The sequence below is a fragment of the Biomphalaria glabrata genome, chromosome 9 (genome assembly GCF_947242115.1).
Source record: "Biomphalaria glabrata chromosome 9, xgBioGlab47.1, whole genome shotgun sequence".
Classification (NCBI taxonomy): domain Eukaryota; kingdom Metazoa; phylum Mollusca; class Gastropoda; family Planorbidae; genus Biomphalaria; species Biomphalaria glabrata.
The window spans coordinates 11,881,521-11,899,039 of NC_074719.1; the positions used below are offsets into that span (position 1 = coordinate 11,881,521).

Below are 17,519 nucleotides of genomic sequence, written 5' to 3' on the forward strand. Positions count from 1 at the left end.
TTTTGTGTTACTATTCTAATAGTCTCAATCTCAAGGCTTATATCCTATCCCTTGAGCGATTGGCTATTGTAATACGTCGTATCTAATTTTAACTTCCGGTATGGGTTTATACTTAGACATATTGATTGGGCCTCAGTTTTGACATTTAGAGCCGAATGTTTTAAAAAGAGGTACAGTTTTTTAGTTCAAATATTATTAAACCAACTTAAATAAAAAAGGTTTTTGGTCTGGCTTAAAAAAATAAAAAGGCAATCATCGGGAGACTAGGCAAGAATATGTGACTAGATAAACATTAGTAGCAAGAACTTATAGGCCTAAACTTAATAGATTCTTTGTAAGGAACTTGTTAAGTAACTACATTATTTTCAATTTTTGTAAATTAATAGATTCTTTGTAAGAAACTTGTTAAGTAACTACATTATTTTCAATTTCTGTAAATTATGGTTTACTTGATTTTACTTGTTTTTGTTTTGTTTAATGTTTGTGCTGTATCGTCTGCTTACGTAAACTTCCGGCAAGGTGCCTTATTGCTTTCATTTTTTTTTTTGTGGCTACACAAAATGCAGTAATTAATGCGACGAGACTAAAAGATAATGCGCATCTAATACAAAATTATTGTACAATATCTCTGAATACTGAATACTATTATAGACTTCACTGCTTGTTAATTAATGAATATAATATAACTAGGAGAAATATGATTACTGACATTATCTAATGTACAATGTAACTAGCCTAAGTCTATTGATAAACAATGACATTTGATAGGCGTGACTCATACACGACTTTATCCGGGTTTAACAAATCGCCCGTCACGCGTGATGATCTTGGCCAAGTTTAGCTGTGAGTCTAGATCTGATTTCAACCGATACATAAACCCAGTTCTTTCAGCTCCACCCTTTCCAATTTCTGTTACTTCTTGTCATAAAGGAGTATAAGATCTAACTACACCAGTACTATACTTCTAACTAGCTAGAATATTCTAGTCTAGACTGTCCTTTAATGTTTGTTTCCAGGTCTTTATCTAGATCACCAAACTAGAATCTTCTATAGTACATTTCGACATCTTATCTTATCTTATATAGCCTAATACAGACGTTACTTCAATAAAGAAGATGATTATGTCCAACGCGTCATGAATCTAGTCATGCATATTAACCAATAACCTAAATTCTGCTAAGTCACTGGTGTTCCTGGCTGACTCAGGCAACATATTCCATGCTCTAATAGCATTAGGGAAGAAGGAGCATGGACACAACCAGGAGTTTGTTTAGAGTAGGGGTGCGGATTGGGGCGGAATTTTTAAAAATTCTTAATTGCACATTCATCATCATCAAACTCCATTTGAGTGAAGGCTTGAGAGGCTCTAATCCTCTCTTGCAAAAGCCCTGGGACAGAAACCCTGCTGTCTTGCGTAGTGCATACATGTCACCATACAGGTCGAGAATTTTTGGTTTCCCAGACCTGTCGAGGCGGAGATCAGCAAGTCTGGGGCAGTCAAACAGAATATGAGGCACGGTCTCCTCTTCTTCCCCGCAGCGGGGGCACCGTGAATCAAAATTTGGCCATAGCCGTGAGAAATATGAGCCAACAGGTCAGTGGCCTGTCCTGAACTGTGCTATAATATCTCACTTTCGTGGATTAAATCCTGCCCATACGAGTAATTGCACATTGGCTGTTGAGAGCAAAGTCATCAACTTCATAAATACGTTTTTTTTTAAAAACTCTTTTTGAGTTAGTAGCTACTTGTATCTCGAGTATATTTCTTTACGCTTGTACATTTTTGTTTCAAATCGTTTGTTTTGATCGATAGCACACAACAGGGCAGTTCGGTCTAGTTCACATTATAGTTTGCAATGTCATGTGTGAGTTAGACAGGTCCTCGGGGGGTCCTTACGAGTTTTATTTATTTATTGTGCGTCTCTTGGTTAGGCAATCTAGACTTTTACAGTACATCAATAAATCTAGACTTTTACTGTACATCCATAAATCTAGACTTTTACAGTACATCAATAAATCTAGTCAGCCCTGACGGCCGGGTGAAATCAGCATGTTTGAATTCTAATGTGTAGTGTTAGTATTGGCAATTCTACTTTCAGTCGACCTACTATTCAATCGATTGTGTGACTTAGACATCACGTGACTATTATATATTTTTAGAAGTGTCTGTAAGTCTTTCTCTTAAAGAAATACACAAGTCAGTTTTAAATAAGATTCAAAGATCTGAAGTCATGACTGTATATATATCGAGATCTAAGCTACAGGATTGTATTTAGAGTGCGCTGCAGAGATCCCGCTCTCTACACACACAAATATATACACTATGTCTAGCGGTGCGATGCAAAACCTTTTAAGTTTTTGTTGTTGTTATTAACTTTATTAACACTGATATTAACTTTACTAATTACCGATAAATCGATTTCCATTTCTTTTACTTCATGTAGTTGAAAACACTGAGGTGCACATTAGAATTTATGGAGTTGTTTTGATCAGAACGCGGGACACTTTGAAAACATACACAGTTCCGTAGAGTTAAATGAGTACCCGGTACCTGATATAGTGCGCTGGCAAGATTTAATAAGACATTCATAACTGAAATAAAAAACTCCGTTGGCAGATAATCTCGTACACAAATTCAAAGTTCACGGAGGAGGTCATCGAAGCAGACGGTCTCGTTGCGTCTGCTCTTATTGTGAGTTTGTTTCGTACCAGTAATTTGATTTATTTAGTAAAGTCTTGACAGATAAGCTTTGCAAGAGAATATGAAAATAAGCCAAATCTATCTTTATAGCCTATCTATATATTTAAAGGCAAGGTCCCTGATGGACTGACATGTCCCTAATTCTCCCACTAGCCTTGGACGAAAACAAAAATTTAACCATATACTACTTTCCGTATGCCTAGAACTACTAAGCACATTTTACGATCAAAACCACAGCCGTTACATTTACCGAAAACGATTCTTATTCGTAATTTCGACCCAACCTTTTTCAGTTAATCCGCCATATTTAAAATTTTCAAATTTATACTTTCGTTTAGATTTTGTGAGTAATTTCTAGTCGGTATAGTGTCAGACTCTACATCAGAAGGTCAGTGGTTCAAATATCGAACCGCATGATTTTTTAAAAAAATTGTTATAAATTTTTTAAATAGTGTTTTTGCACAATTTAAAATTAGTAATTCGATCTACACAAAAGCTGAAACAAAATCTATAACCTCGATACGTTTTAACACTTGATTCAACGTAACATATACTCGAATACACTGGCCAAATGTGAGGTTGTTGGCATGCGAGCAGTTTTATTGAAAGTGCCAAAAAAAAAAAAAATAAGGGTCAGGGGTACGGCCAAAGTATTGCGTAAGCATTTGTAGGGTGTAATAAGAAAAGAAACAATGTATAGTCTTGGAACTTGGACCAAATCAATGGGCTGTTAATGCTGGTACTTTATATATTATTTGTTTTTAAAATATTGACGTAACGTTATTTTATATAAAAAAAAAATAATACATCGTATGAGAAACGATTATTTGGAATAAGTTCATCAAATCTTTACTATCTAGACGAACTGCTATCTGTAAGTTTGACTTGAAGACCTGTACAAAGAGCCAAATTAATGCTGGGAACGTAAAAAAGAATTAAATGTATACACCCGACTTAGATCTATACACCCGACTTAGATCTATACATCCGACTTAGATCTATACACCCGACTTAGATCTATACATCCGACTTAGATCTATACACCCGACTTAGATCTATACATCCGACTTAGATCTATACACCCGACTTAGATCTATACACCCGACAGATCTATACATCCGACTTAGATCAAGACACATTCCATAGATTTACATTTTCTCGTAGCTTACTTCAAGTTTCAAGTAGTTTCAGCGTGTATCATACCTTCAGCTTCAAGTGTCTCATATAGATCTATATGTAGGCCTACATTCTTTAAGATATTTGGAAAAAAACACGCATACATTTTTGCATCGGGGTAATTGCAAATCAAGACGTGTCTTTGATATAATGCAATGATACGTGAGCTGTAAAGGATTGCCCCTTCAGTGTATTATGACCTACTTTCTACTGGGAGTTAAATACTAAAAATAATCATATCAAAGTGTATCATTACGCCATGCTGTAGCCAAATTCCTTCCAAATAAAAAGTTCGTTCAGTTTCTCCTTCACCTGTCATCAGCTGCTTACATTAACGCGTAAGTGTCAAGGTTATGAGGCGGGAAAATTATGCTCTCGATTGACCGGCAGGTTATGTCCAAAATCCGGAAATAGCACATTTTTTTTTTTATTTTCAAGTTTGTGTGAATAACGAACACAACAAAAGCCCCACGGCTAAAGTGCAGTTTAATACCTAGCGCTAGTCTTTCAAATACATAAGAAGACAAACCAGAACGTACTGTTGACTATTATAGAGCTTTTGGAGGATGTTTGATGTTAGAAGTATTGCCTTTAGTCTTTAGGGCAAAGATTTGATAAACCAATTATTATACAATGACACTAGATAGATAATCCTTCCCGTCTATCACACACACACACATATATATTTAGGCCTATATATATATATATATATATATCAATGTCATTATATAATGAAAAAATCAAATATATATAGGCCTATATATATATATGTATATATATATATATATATATATATATATGTTTTCATAACACATTGTATTTATTACTTTATGTCACCACCTCAAAGTTGGTGCCATAGAGTAGAAACCCTAATTCTGTATTGTGTATGTTAATTCCATATTGTGAATCTTATTCACAACCCATGTTGCACTAAGGTGAACACTTTTGACCTTAGGTGAACCAGAGAGTTAAAGGCAGTCAGTCCACATAGAGATCTTGTAGTAAGCACTTGATAGAGTCACTTAATATACAAGCAGTAGAGTTAGATGTTTAAAGTAGTTGGTTATAGAATAGTTACTAAGTTCTTACATCGGTGATATTTCTGTTGGATTAATACTGACCATTCTTGGGTCGAATTGTATATTGTATTCACTATGTGGTGTTATATTAAACTTATTGTGCCTGCTACATCCAGCATCATTTCATTATTCTGTGATTTATATCATGAACCCAATGTCACCACCACGCCTACATTGATGAACCGACAATGATAGCACAGCATCAAACATAACTACAGCCACATTCATAATATCTAAAATAACTACGGTGACACTTTACTTTAAAACTCGTTCGTTGTGTTTGCTTCCACTTGCTCCATAACAGTGTTAAGTGACCCCCCACAAATATAGGTCTACTCATGGGCGTAGCCAGGATTTTTTTTCGGGGAGGGTTTTGGGGGGGGGATTCCCCCCTGACCCCCCCCCCCCCGCGGAAAAAAATTATATATATATATAATATATATATATATGTGTGTGTGTGTGTGTGTGTGTGTACATAATTAATCTTTATTACATTCTGACCCTTTCGGAAGACGTTTATTGTTTATTGTAGATTCCCCGCCCTTGCTAGCAAGGGGTCTGGGGGAGTTCGCAGCGCTCCCCCAGCGCGGGGCGAAGCCCCGCCGCCGAGCACTATTTCTGGTATTGAAAGCCAACAAAATGCATATTCTGAGGTATCTACAGTGCATTATCTTGCTATTAAAAAGTTTATTTCAAAAACCTAATGTGCTATTCTTACTGACTTAGACCCTCTCGCGCCGTTCGGCGCATTTTCCGGCAAGCTGTTTCCGCAACTCTTATTTTGCGTAATTCATTTTGTGTGAGAACATGTCCCGCAAAACCTCATGCGACGCTCTGTCACAACCTTACAAAGGATTCGACTCCCAGTTCGGCATATGATTTCTTTGATTTAGACCCGATCTCTATGACTGACTCCTAAAATCTGTCTTAGTCATCTTTGTTGAGACACATTTAATGATTTTCAAATTCGGCAGAAGACTATTCACACTTTATTAATGGAGCCCAAGCCACTGGTAGAAATTTGTAACCTTTCTTGACTACGCTCTTGGAATTGCATGCCTGTATTTTGCTTTAGATTTTATATCGAAAAGGAAAGTTTTTTCGTCAAATCATCTGTTGATGGGTTTTAAACTAAGAAATCTCTGGAGTTTTTTTGTTTTGTTTTTAATTCAAAACCCCCTTTAGCTACGATCATAGAATTTGGTGACTGTAGTTTGCTTTAAAATAATATTGAAGAGAGAGGTTTTCAACTCTAAACGCTCTGTAAGGGAATTTTAAACTCAAAACCATCTGGAGGGGTTTTAAACTTTAAAGTTAAAGCCATCTGGAGGAGGGGGATTTAAACTCAAAACCCCTTTGGCTACGCTCATAGATTTTATAGTGTGTAATTTGCTTTTTTTTTTATATTGACGAGGTACTTTTTAGCTTCAAACCCCAACTGGAGGGGAGGGGGATTTAAACTCAAAACCCCTTTGGCTACGCTCATAGAATTTTGAGTGTGTAATTCGCTTTTTTTATATTGAAGATGGGGTTTATCGTAAATTTTGGAGGGGGTTTTAAAATCAAAATCTTCCTCAACTGTGGTGTTGGAATTTGGGGATTGTTGTTTGCATTTTTTTTGTTTTGTTTTATAGAAGAGTGGGATTTAACTGCAAAAACCTCTGGTAGGGGGTTTAAAATTCAAAACCCCCTGTAGGGGTTTTAAACTCAAAGCCCCCTTGTAGAGGGATTTGTATCTCAAAACCCCCTGATAGGTGTTTTTTAAATCTCAAAACCCCCTGGTAGGGGGATTTAAACTCAAAACCCCCTGGTAGAGGGTTTTTAACTCAAAACTGCCTCGGCTGTGCTGTGGTAAGTGATGATTTAGTATTAAAATCTCACCTAAAATAAACAAAATGAAAGCAAAAATCAGTCACTTAATTCCGTTCCCCCCCCCCCCTGCGGGGGGGATTTCATTTCGGGGGGGGTTTGAACCCCAAGAACCCCCCCCTGGCTACGCCCATGGGTCTACTTACTTGTGTAGACGACGATGGACAAAGGGGTCACTCTGTTTGCTTTTGCCTTGACCAGGACTATATTCCTGGACATTTACAGATAGGTGGACTCAGAGGACTCCCGAATTAAAAGTTCAGATAGGTGGACTCAGAGGACTCCCGAATTAAAGGTTCAGATAGGTGGACTCAGAACTCCCGAATTAATGTTGCATCCTTCAAATGGATTCAAACTCTAGACCCTAGTTGCAGACTTTTGCTATGCAACTTTGTCGCTGCACGCACAATTAGCTAGGGACTCATTGTTAGAAAGAACTGTCCTGTGGTTTGACGCATGCTAAAATCAGCAGATTCATCTCATCAACTGGTGTGAGAGCAATAAAACAATCACTCAAACCGATTGTTTATTTTGAACTGTGTCAACAGAACGAATAGAGCGTCTAAAAAGGGCAAAGTTCAATTAAATGTGAACTTAGGAGATTTCCCAAAACAAAAAAAAATATTGGAGCGAAATTTCAGGTTAGCGATAAGGCAGTCCTATTACATTGTATTTAATAGCTGATGACAAAGGCTTCGGCTAGCCTAACATTGGTCCGCTACTGACAATTTAATCTACAATTGCATCCATTTACACTAGAGGGAAAAAAGAAACTTACTTGTATAAGAGTTCACATGTGTAAACAAAGCACCCGCCCCCCCGAACAACAAGTTTCCTATAGCATTGTATTAAACGTGTCTAAAGTGGTCCTTTACATTTCAAAAGCCATTTAATGCTTATTAACTTCACCCGTTTTTTTTGTTGATATTTTATAAGTATTTATTGCCTTAATAACACCAAAATGTATTGGCAGACGTCAGTTCTTAGCAAGTAGCGGAATAGAGTTTATGAGAAATGGACAAGCTCTCTTCCGAATCCCAAGAAAGACGACGCCTGCTGTAAGCTATCCCGACAAGATCAACGTCTAATCTTTTGCCTCAGAACCAGACACAGACAACATATGTTCCAGAAGCTTCAAATTGGAACCAGTGAAATCCGCCCTTGTAGAGTGTCACCAGAGAATGCTGACCATGTTCTTCAAAGCTGCATTCTTTAGCAAGAGGCCCGAGCAAGACACTGGACCTATAAGAAGAAAACTACATGGAGAGCTCCCTGATTTGGAAACCACTGCGCAGTTCATCTAAAGTCTTAAGTATCGGTGTAGTCATCTGGACGCTTCAACATAATAATGACAACGAGGAAGTTGAAGTAGAAGCAAGTAGCAAGGTATCTATGTGTTACTGGATGGCTCACTTTCCCTTGTAAATATCGGAATATTTTAAAATTACTTTTCAAAGCAATTGTGTTACATTTTCCTTTTGGTCACAAAATACTTTTTGACGAAGAATTTAGTAAACATAATGAGAATATCTTTAAGCCACTTTTTTCGTAATCAAATACAATTACTATAGATCAACGAATTCTGTCATAGATACATGAGCCTTCAGCTCAATTATTTAAACTTTAGTGTCAGCTCTGTTAAGGTCCACTAGATATATATGATAACAGATTATTTAGAGTACATAGCTAAAAGTAAAGTTTTCATATCGCGCCAATATCACAGTGTCATCATGACAAATGTCACTGTCACCATGGCTCCTGTCAATAGTTGTTTCTCTTCGGTCCTCCCTCTGACTAGCTCCCCCCCCCCCCTGACGCAGCGTGCAGAGCATCTATTGATTACGTTCATATTATGACAAGGATTGTAGTCTAATAGCTATGTTGATGTTTGCTGTTGATGTAGACTTGCACGTGACTCTCTATGTCAACACAATAACGTGACATGTACATATGGAGGAGGTGGGGGCTTTTGTCTATGTCGTGAAATTAATATCGAACAGATTTTCTGTCGTACAGACTATAACAAGCTTTTTTTTTTATTTCAATGATTTTACCTTTGCTTCCTGACATCCTGTTTCGTATATTAGGAAGACTAGATTTAACATTCATTTATTCTTATCATTTGTATAGGAAGCCAACGACTTTGTATCTAAATTTAGATGGATTAATAATAATGGCAATGTTTTCGATTCCGAAGGTTTAGGGTGAGTGAAATGTTTCACGTGACTAATCAAACCCAGTTGCAGCCTGCATATTTTGTCACTTTTAATAATGCAGATAAAAAAACAACATTTAAACATTTGATGTGTAACGAAATTGTTTCCTGAAACTTTATGATCAATTTACATAACTTAGGGACATGTCCAAGCTGTACTAAGCGTTTTCCTTTTATTTTCTTACCAAATACTGTCAAAATAGTCTCAATGTGTCTCCTGCCTACACAATAACTAATAATAAAGTGTAGATCAACTCTAAAAGCACTATGTTATAACTTGCAGGTGTTTGCAAAAGTTTTTACGAGGCTAGTGTTAAATTAAAACGGAACAATTACAATTAAAAAACGTGTATTTAAGTTGTTAGCTTATTTTCTCCATTGTTCTTTATTTTAAGCAATCCTATCCCAGCCTGCACCACACATTGCATGCTCATCTGTTGATCTAGTCACTCTGGTGATTGCTAATTAATGGGCTGATTGTTGGTGACATGTTCTACTGGTTTTTCCATTGACATCACTTCTATCTCTCTGTACACAAACAATGCTCTTGTTTAACTTAACACTACTTCTCTCTGTACACAAACAATGCTCTTGTTTAACTTAACACTACTTCTCTCTGTACACAAACAATGCTTGTTTAACTTAACTTTACTTCTCTCTGTACACAAACAATGCATGTTTAACTTAACATTACTTCTCTCTGTACACAAACAATGCTTGTTTAACTTAACATTACTTCTCTCTGTACACAAACAATGCTCTTGTTTAACTTAACATTACTTCTCTCTGTACACAAACAATGCTTGTTTAACTTAACATTACTTCTCTCTGTACACAAACAATGCTTGTTTAACTTAACATTACTTCTCTCTGTACACAAACAATGCTTGTTTAACTTAACATTACTTCTCTCTGTACACAAACAATGCTTGTTTAACTTAACATTACTTCTACTTCTCTAGTTCTGTATTTCTCTTTCTCCAATCTCTAGTTCAATTTCTCTTTTTCTCTAGTTTACTCTCCACCTCTTTCTGACTCTCTCAGTCTCACTCTCTCTCTCCCTCTCTATCTTATTACTCCTCTCTGTTTCTCTGTGTTTTTTTTTCACTCTTTCTTTCGTTTCTCTTTCTGTTTCTATATCTATCACTGTCTCTTTTCTCTTTCTCTCTCTTTCTGTGTCTCACACAAACCGTCTCAAACACAGTCACATACACACACTGTCTCACACACGTCGTCTCACACACTGTCTCAGACACACATTGTCTCACACACAAAGTTACACACACACTGTCTCACACACGTCGTCTCACACACTGTCTCACACACAGTCACACACACACTGTCTCACACAGTCGTCTCACACACACCGTCTCACACAAACAGTCACACAGAAACAGTCACACACTAACAGTCACACACAAACAGTCTCACACACACTGTCTCACGCGCACACTGCCTCACACACGGTCTCACGCGCACACTGCCTCACACACGGTCTCACACACACACTGTCTCACACACGGTCTCACACACACACACTGTCTCACACATACAGTCTCACACACACACCGTCTCACACACACACCGTCTCACACACACAGTCTCACACACACACCGTCTCACACACACGGTCTCACACACACACTGTCTCACAGTGTATATACATAGATCTCTTTTCAAAACATTTATTTTCGTTTGTCACTTTAAATACTTGTCGTTCATTAGTTCCTTCATCGAAATAAAACACAAATAATATTGCACGTACACCCTCCTCCCTCTTACAGACACACGTTCACACTGAAAGCGAAGAAAATAAGTTCAAAATGTCAAAGAAAAAAGTTTAGTTTAACAAAAAAGACAACTAATTGGGCCTTGGGAGGGGGGGGGGGCTAGGACCCTAAAATATGCTCGACTGTCATTCATATTTACAAGTTTTAGATAAACAAGACTCAGCTAGTAGAACAGCAAGAAGAAAACCCTTTAAATATCTCGCTGTGTCGCAATGAAATATGTCATAGTGGATATTCATTTGACTTCCTCGACCTTTAAAGTCTAGATACAACAACAAAAGACACCTTGATAAAAGCAGGCAGTTGACGCATTCTTCACGTTATACATACACTCGTGGATACAGAAGAGTTCTGTTTCCTTGATAGAACAAAAACTTAGGAAACTAGCTTTCAAAAAGAAAAAAGAAAAATGTAACAATAATACTTAAAAAGAAAAAGGATGCTTTTATAAGAGAAATTAAAAGAACCGCAAAATTACTGCCATATCGATTGATACTGCAAGATTTATTTCCTCTTTTCTATACAAAAAAAAACAACAACATCATTTATTAATTACCTTTAATTAACTAATGGGTCAATTATTAGCGGCCCCCGAAAGGGGAAAAGACGCTATTAGTTTTGTGCGAAATGTCTGTCCGTCTGTCCGTCCGTCCCGTTTAGATCTCGTAAACTAGAAGAGATATTGAAAATCCGACTTCACAATATTTTAGACCATTCAAAGTTCTGATGCAACGGCTACTTTTTTTTTTTCCTGAAAGCGAAAATTCTAATTTCTAAAATCAATTATGCAAGCAGTTTTTTTTATAAGAAAAAGCTAATTAGTATGCATTATATGTTAGACCTAGTTTAAGACGAATAGTAATCTTATAAACATTATTTTCGTGAACTTTTTTTTCTATACATTATTTTTTTTTTTTTTTTTTTTTTTTTTTTTTGAGGATTCGAATATGAGATTGAGCCTTTTCAAAACAATTAACTTATTTAGTTCGAACCGACGGTCCCGGGTTTGAATCCTGGTAAAGACTGGGATTTTCAACTTCTGAGTCTACCCAGCTCTAATGGGTACCTGACATTAGTTGGGGAAAAGCAAAGGCGGTTGGTCGTTGTGCTGGCTACATGACACCCTCGTTAACCGTAGGCCACAAAAACAGATGAACTTTACATCATCTGCCCTATAGACCACAAACTAGTTAGGCCAGGTTCACATCTAACTTTACATTCACTTTCACGTATCCTTTGATCTGCGGGACGGTTGGGGCACTACACAAAATCTGTTAACCTTCTTTCTCCATTCTTATCTCTCATTTGTCTTTGATATAATTTCATTCGGATGTTCTTTCTGAAAACATTGAAGCCTACCTGGGTGGACCACTGGTCGTGCGGTTTGCGCGCTGGACTGTCGTTTGGATTTATCGACGATCGAAGGTTCAAACCCTGCCTGCTCCCATCCCCCGTCGTCTTGCGGGAGGTTTGGACTAGGAAGTAAACTATCTTCAACTCTGAGGGATTATCCGAATTATGTAAAACATTTTACTTCGGGGGCCGATTTTGAGTTTGTGTTTCCACACAAACTGTCTTTTGTAACCTTGTTTTTTATTGATTTATATGTTTTCTTCGCACTGGCGGATCCAGGGGGGGGGCGGTAGGAACGATCGCCCCCCCCCCACTCGTCCGACCCTTTAGTATAGAATTCACACAATTTGTATACGAATTTATTACTTATCTTAATAATATATATTAATTATTTATATTTCAATATATTTTTAGATTATTTCGCCCCCCCCCCTTTCTAGTATTTTGGCCGATTTGGTAGGGTCGGGAGGGGGCGATGGCATCAATCCGCCCCCCCCCCCCAACCATAAACTTTCGAGTGGGGGGGGGCGGTCCTATTTATTTGTAGAAATCACAGCTTGCTAACAGAATCAATTAAATATCTATATGATTAAAACTTTTTATTGGTATTTTAACAGGTCTTTATATTATGTCGTTCATCTTTGGCCGATTGGAAGGGGAGGAGCGAAACCTCTACTGCCCTTCCCATCTAAACCCTTTGAGTGGGGGGGGGGCGGTCCTACTTTTATGGAGAAATCATAGTATGTGAACAAAATTAGTCGAATATCTATATAATATAAACAGGTGGAAGTGCGATACATGCAATCACCTCCCCCCCCCCCATCGGACAAACCAATACTTTTTCTTTTTGTATTATAGTAAGAAATTACAAAATAAAAAAAAATCTGTCACTAATATAATTTATATATGCTATAAAGTAAATTCTTATATCGAGTCGCCCAACCTCTATTCTTTAATGCAAAATGCAATCATTAGCAGAAATTATAAAAAGGAGGGAGGATTAATCGTTTTCATTTTACCGCCCTTCCCCTTTCCAGACAGAGTTTGTCTAATTTCACATGAATTTATCATAACTATTTTAAGAAAGACTTTGCTTTGGAAAAGTTATAATTCAAACGAAATTTTTCAATATAACAGTCACGGTTGAGATGAGTTCAAAAGCCAGATGATCTTTTCCTAGTCGACTTTTTCCAACCTTTACTCTATCTCATATTTTTCTAGTTAAATAAATTTAGGACTGTAACTCACAATTTATGCTTACATTTTATTGAATATTATTAATCGAATTTTTTTTTTTCGGCGGCGATCCTCAAAGCCTTAATCTAAATATGTGGGGTATCTTATCTTTTCAAAGAACAAATCGGTTGTATTTGCAATGTATTATGGGACTATAAATTCATATTAGAATTTCTTTCCACATAATTCAAAAGGTCCTTTATAATAGAATGAATAATGAGCTGTAGGTCAGGAGAATGCGTTACTGCAGTGAAGAATGCCAAAAAACGCTTTTAGCGTTGAGGCTTCTCCCCGAACCTCACTGATGAGTAATAAGCTGTAGATGTCAGGAGAATGCGTTTCTGCAGTGAAGAATGCAAGAAAACGCTTTTGGAGTCGGGGCTTCGCCCCGAACCCCACTAATAAATAATGAGCTGTAGATGTCAGGAGAATGCGTTTCTGCCGTGAAAAATGGAAGAAAACGCTTTTGGCGTTGGGGCATCGCCCCGAACCCCACTGATAAACAATGAGCTGTAGATGTCAGGAGAATGCGTTTCTGCCGTGAAAAATGCAAGAAAACGGTTTTGGCGTCGGGGCTTCGCCCCGAACCCCACTGATAAATAATAAGCTGTAGATGTCAGGAGAATACGTTTCTGCAGTGAAAAATGCAAGAAAGCGCTTTTGGGTGTCGGGGCTTCGCCCCGAACCCCACTGAGGAAACTTACAGCCCTTTCCCAGACCCCCAAGCGTGCAAGAGAAAGGCCTCAACATGACAGTTTTTTTTCCTGTTTTTTTTTTCTCCGAAGATTGAGAAACAGTCTTATTTTATTCTCATATATATATTGTTACGTATTTCTGAATCTTCTGGCTAAATGTATTAGTAGGCATACAAATAAAAACACTGTAAAGAACTTGACGACTAAACTTTCAGTTTCATATAACTTTAATGACTATTAACTCTAACATTACTGTAACATGTAGCGTAGAAGACTGTACAATATCTGTCAGTTTACAGTTAGCTATACTTCGTTGCACTGCATTTCTTCACTTCGTTGCAATTCATCTCTTCTCAACTTTCCTCGAGCCGTATTCCACAGAACAGACCAACGACACACTTCCCAGTGTCGCTCCAGGTCTCCTAAAGCTGAACCAAGTCGCACTCAAGTCTACCGAATCAGAGCCGCACACGTCTTACATCGACTGTATCGACTGTAACGGCTCAAGTCCACTGTAGTTCGCTGTATAGACTTTAACGACAGTAGTCCACTCCAGTTAACTCTACCCTAGTTAACTTGCACCGAGTCGTACACATTTCTCTTCCACAGAGCCGCACACGTCTTACATCGTCTGTATCGACTGTAACGGCTCACTCACGACTCCATACGACTGACTTTCACATTAACTCTCTGGCTTATATAGAGTCCCTAATCGCTTGTCCAAAGTTGCACAAACACGGCTAGTATCCTCTGAAATAACACGTGAGGAAACGTCACATCCTGTCTTTGTTTATACATGTAGATTCCAGAAAACATCGGCTGCAGTGTCATCTTGCCGGGGTCACAAGTTGTGACCTTTATCTGTCACTGTTCATTAGTAACTGTCCCTCTACTTAGATCTATTCGTCCCCTGGAACAACACGTGAGGACACGTCACATCCTGTCTTTGTTTGTACATGTAGATTCCAGGGAACACCAGCTGCTGTGTCATCTCGCCGGGGTCATACGTTGACCTCTACCTATCACTGTTCATTTGTAACAATATATATATGCTGTACGCACGTTTATGCATAGGGTTAGGGTTTACTGGGCGTTAGGGTTAGGGTTTGGAAAAAAATCGCCCCCCCCCCACTCCAAAGTTCTGGATCCGCCAGTGTTTCTTCGACAATGAATAATTGTGCAAAGTTTCAACTTGATCCGAGAAGGGGGGGGGGAGTGGTAGAAAAACGTGTACAGGATTAGTACCCGGAGGGAGTACGAAGTAAGTTGATTTAGGCTTTGTAAATGTAGAAAATAAAAACAAAATCTGGTTTCCACGTTCTGCATAAGTATTGAAATTACACTTTATTGAAAACTCTTTTAATATTGATAAAGAAATACTTAATGACATCTCAATGTGAACCTAATATTTTATAGGATTTAGTACATATATCAATATCTTCCTATTTTCATTATACCTGTTTTATAATGACACATTAATGTTTGGTATACACTAAAGCCTCCCTGGAATCAGGAAGTCAGAATGCCCGATACAATATGACCTAGCAAGTGCCAAGTCAGGACAGGTATTGAAACTATCGCTGGCACATTTATTGCGATATTGTGCTCCTGTTTCTATTTGAACTGAAAGTTATGACAGGCACTGTTGTTAAATTAGTAGATGGTGGGTTATAGAGCCAAGCCCTACTGTTTCCTTTCAAAGAAACGCTTTTTATTGCCAACTTGTATGCAACTAGTACATAATATCCTTGAGAAGGTATTTACTGGTCGTTGACATTGTTGGTCCTCACAAGTTCTTCCAAGATCACTAGAGATCAAATAAAATTGCATTGCATATTGCGAAGTGGTCATCTGTCTTATAGGTTCAATGCTGAATCCACAGACCTATATATAAATAGGTCTGTTATAGAATGGCTTCGGTGGTACCATCTGAAACTACTAGAGTCTAAACACTGACAGTAGAAAATTAAAATTGAAGCATCTTAGATGTTAATGGCAATTAATCTCCGAAGATGTGTTGACCATTGTGATAGATGTCGCCAACTGTGTACATTTTTGTTTACGATGTCTCCCCCTCACACCCATTGTCTCCCCTCACACCCATTGTCTCCCCCTCACACACAGTGTCTCCCCCTCACACCCATTGTCTCCCCCTCACACCCATTGTCTCCCCCTCACACCCATAGTCTCCCCCTCACACCCATAGTCTCCCCCTCACATCCATTGTCTCCCCTCACACCCATTGACTCCCCCTCACACCCATTGACTCCCCCTCACACCCATTGTCTCCCCTCACACCCATTGTCATCGTGTCTTTCTGGGAATTCGTATCATCGCCTCCTCTTTCACCTCCGTGTATCTATGATATAAGAAATCACGTGACACATTAACGTCTTATCCTCATGTCAAACCAATGTGTCTGTGTGCTTGTGTGTGTGTGAAACATAACTCTTTGTTCAATAGGGCAACACCCTCCTCTCTTTTTCTATCTACGGCTGATAATTACTTCTTGAAACAAGAGTCTCTAGTGTACCAGTGTTACTCTTACACTCAGGTGTGTGGTTCCGGCACTAGTCTAATAAACGACCTGTGTACAAAAAGCTGAAATAAGGTGTTTTTTTAAATGGTCTATAGGCTTTAGCAAAGTCGCTTCCTTGTTGATAGAACAGTATCAGCAGAGTTACTAAACAAGTGCGTCTGCGCTGTCACCAATAGACTGTGTTCAGTGTGTTTGGCATAATGTTAACTTAAAATAAGTGATTTGTGTACTTAAAAGCTGTACATACTTGATGTACATATCGTGTGATCTGTACACAATCAATTATACTGAACTGTTCGAGTGTTGGATATGGCCAAGAAACAGCATACTGAAGGCAATGGAGGGACGTTCACGGATATTAAAGGAAAGAAGGGCGCTTCATCGTCCACTAATGGTTGGTTTTGGTTTTTTAAAACTAGATCTAGATTTAGATGCTGCCAGGTTTTAATTTCTTTAACGGTTGAACACATGTAATATTTTTATTATATATTTATTTTAGAAATGTTTTAAATGTGAATTTTTAAGTGTTTTTTTTTAATATTCCATCTCCACGTATGTAGCTGTGTATATGTACTTGTACTCACTTGATATTCCCCCTTCCCCTTTGTTTTTAGGCCTATTCCAAAAGTTTTAAAATCTGAAGTGAAACTATTGTATGCATGTTTAGATAGATGGGATAAATGACTCACAAAGACATAAATAGTCTATTGGTTGAGTTGTTGTCCGTTCAGACCTAGATGCCTATAAATGTCAACTTCTTAAGATAGTAGTCAAATGATGTGTGTAGAAAGAGAACAGTTTAAAACTCGATTCGATTACGGATTTTTACTCGATTCTATGTTTATGTTCGATTCTAAACAATTTTA

At 37.9% G+C, this 17,519-nt stretch overlaps 1 protein-coding gene across 4 annotated transcripts in view; it reads left to right on the plus strand.

Moving 5' to 3' along the window:
• LOC106074618 (choline transporter-like protein 2) overlaps positions 1-17,519 on the plus strand; it is a 77,691-nt gene that overhangs the window by 34,741 nt on the left and 25,431 nt on the right. For 2 of the 4 annotated variants that reach the window (XM_056042837.1, XM_056042838.1), the window contains exon 2: positions 16,749-17,047. The exons of the other annotated variants lie outside the window; for them this stretch is intronic. In XM_056042837.1, the coding sequence (XP_055898812.1) occupies positions 16,963-17,047 (85 nt within the window). In that variant the 5' untranslated portion in view covers positions 16,749-16,962. The remainder of the gene's footprint in view (positions 1-16,748; positions 17,048-17,519) is intronic. 4 annotated transcript variants of the gene reach the window in all.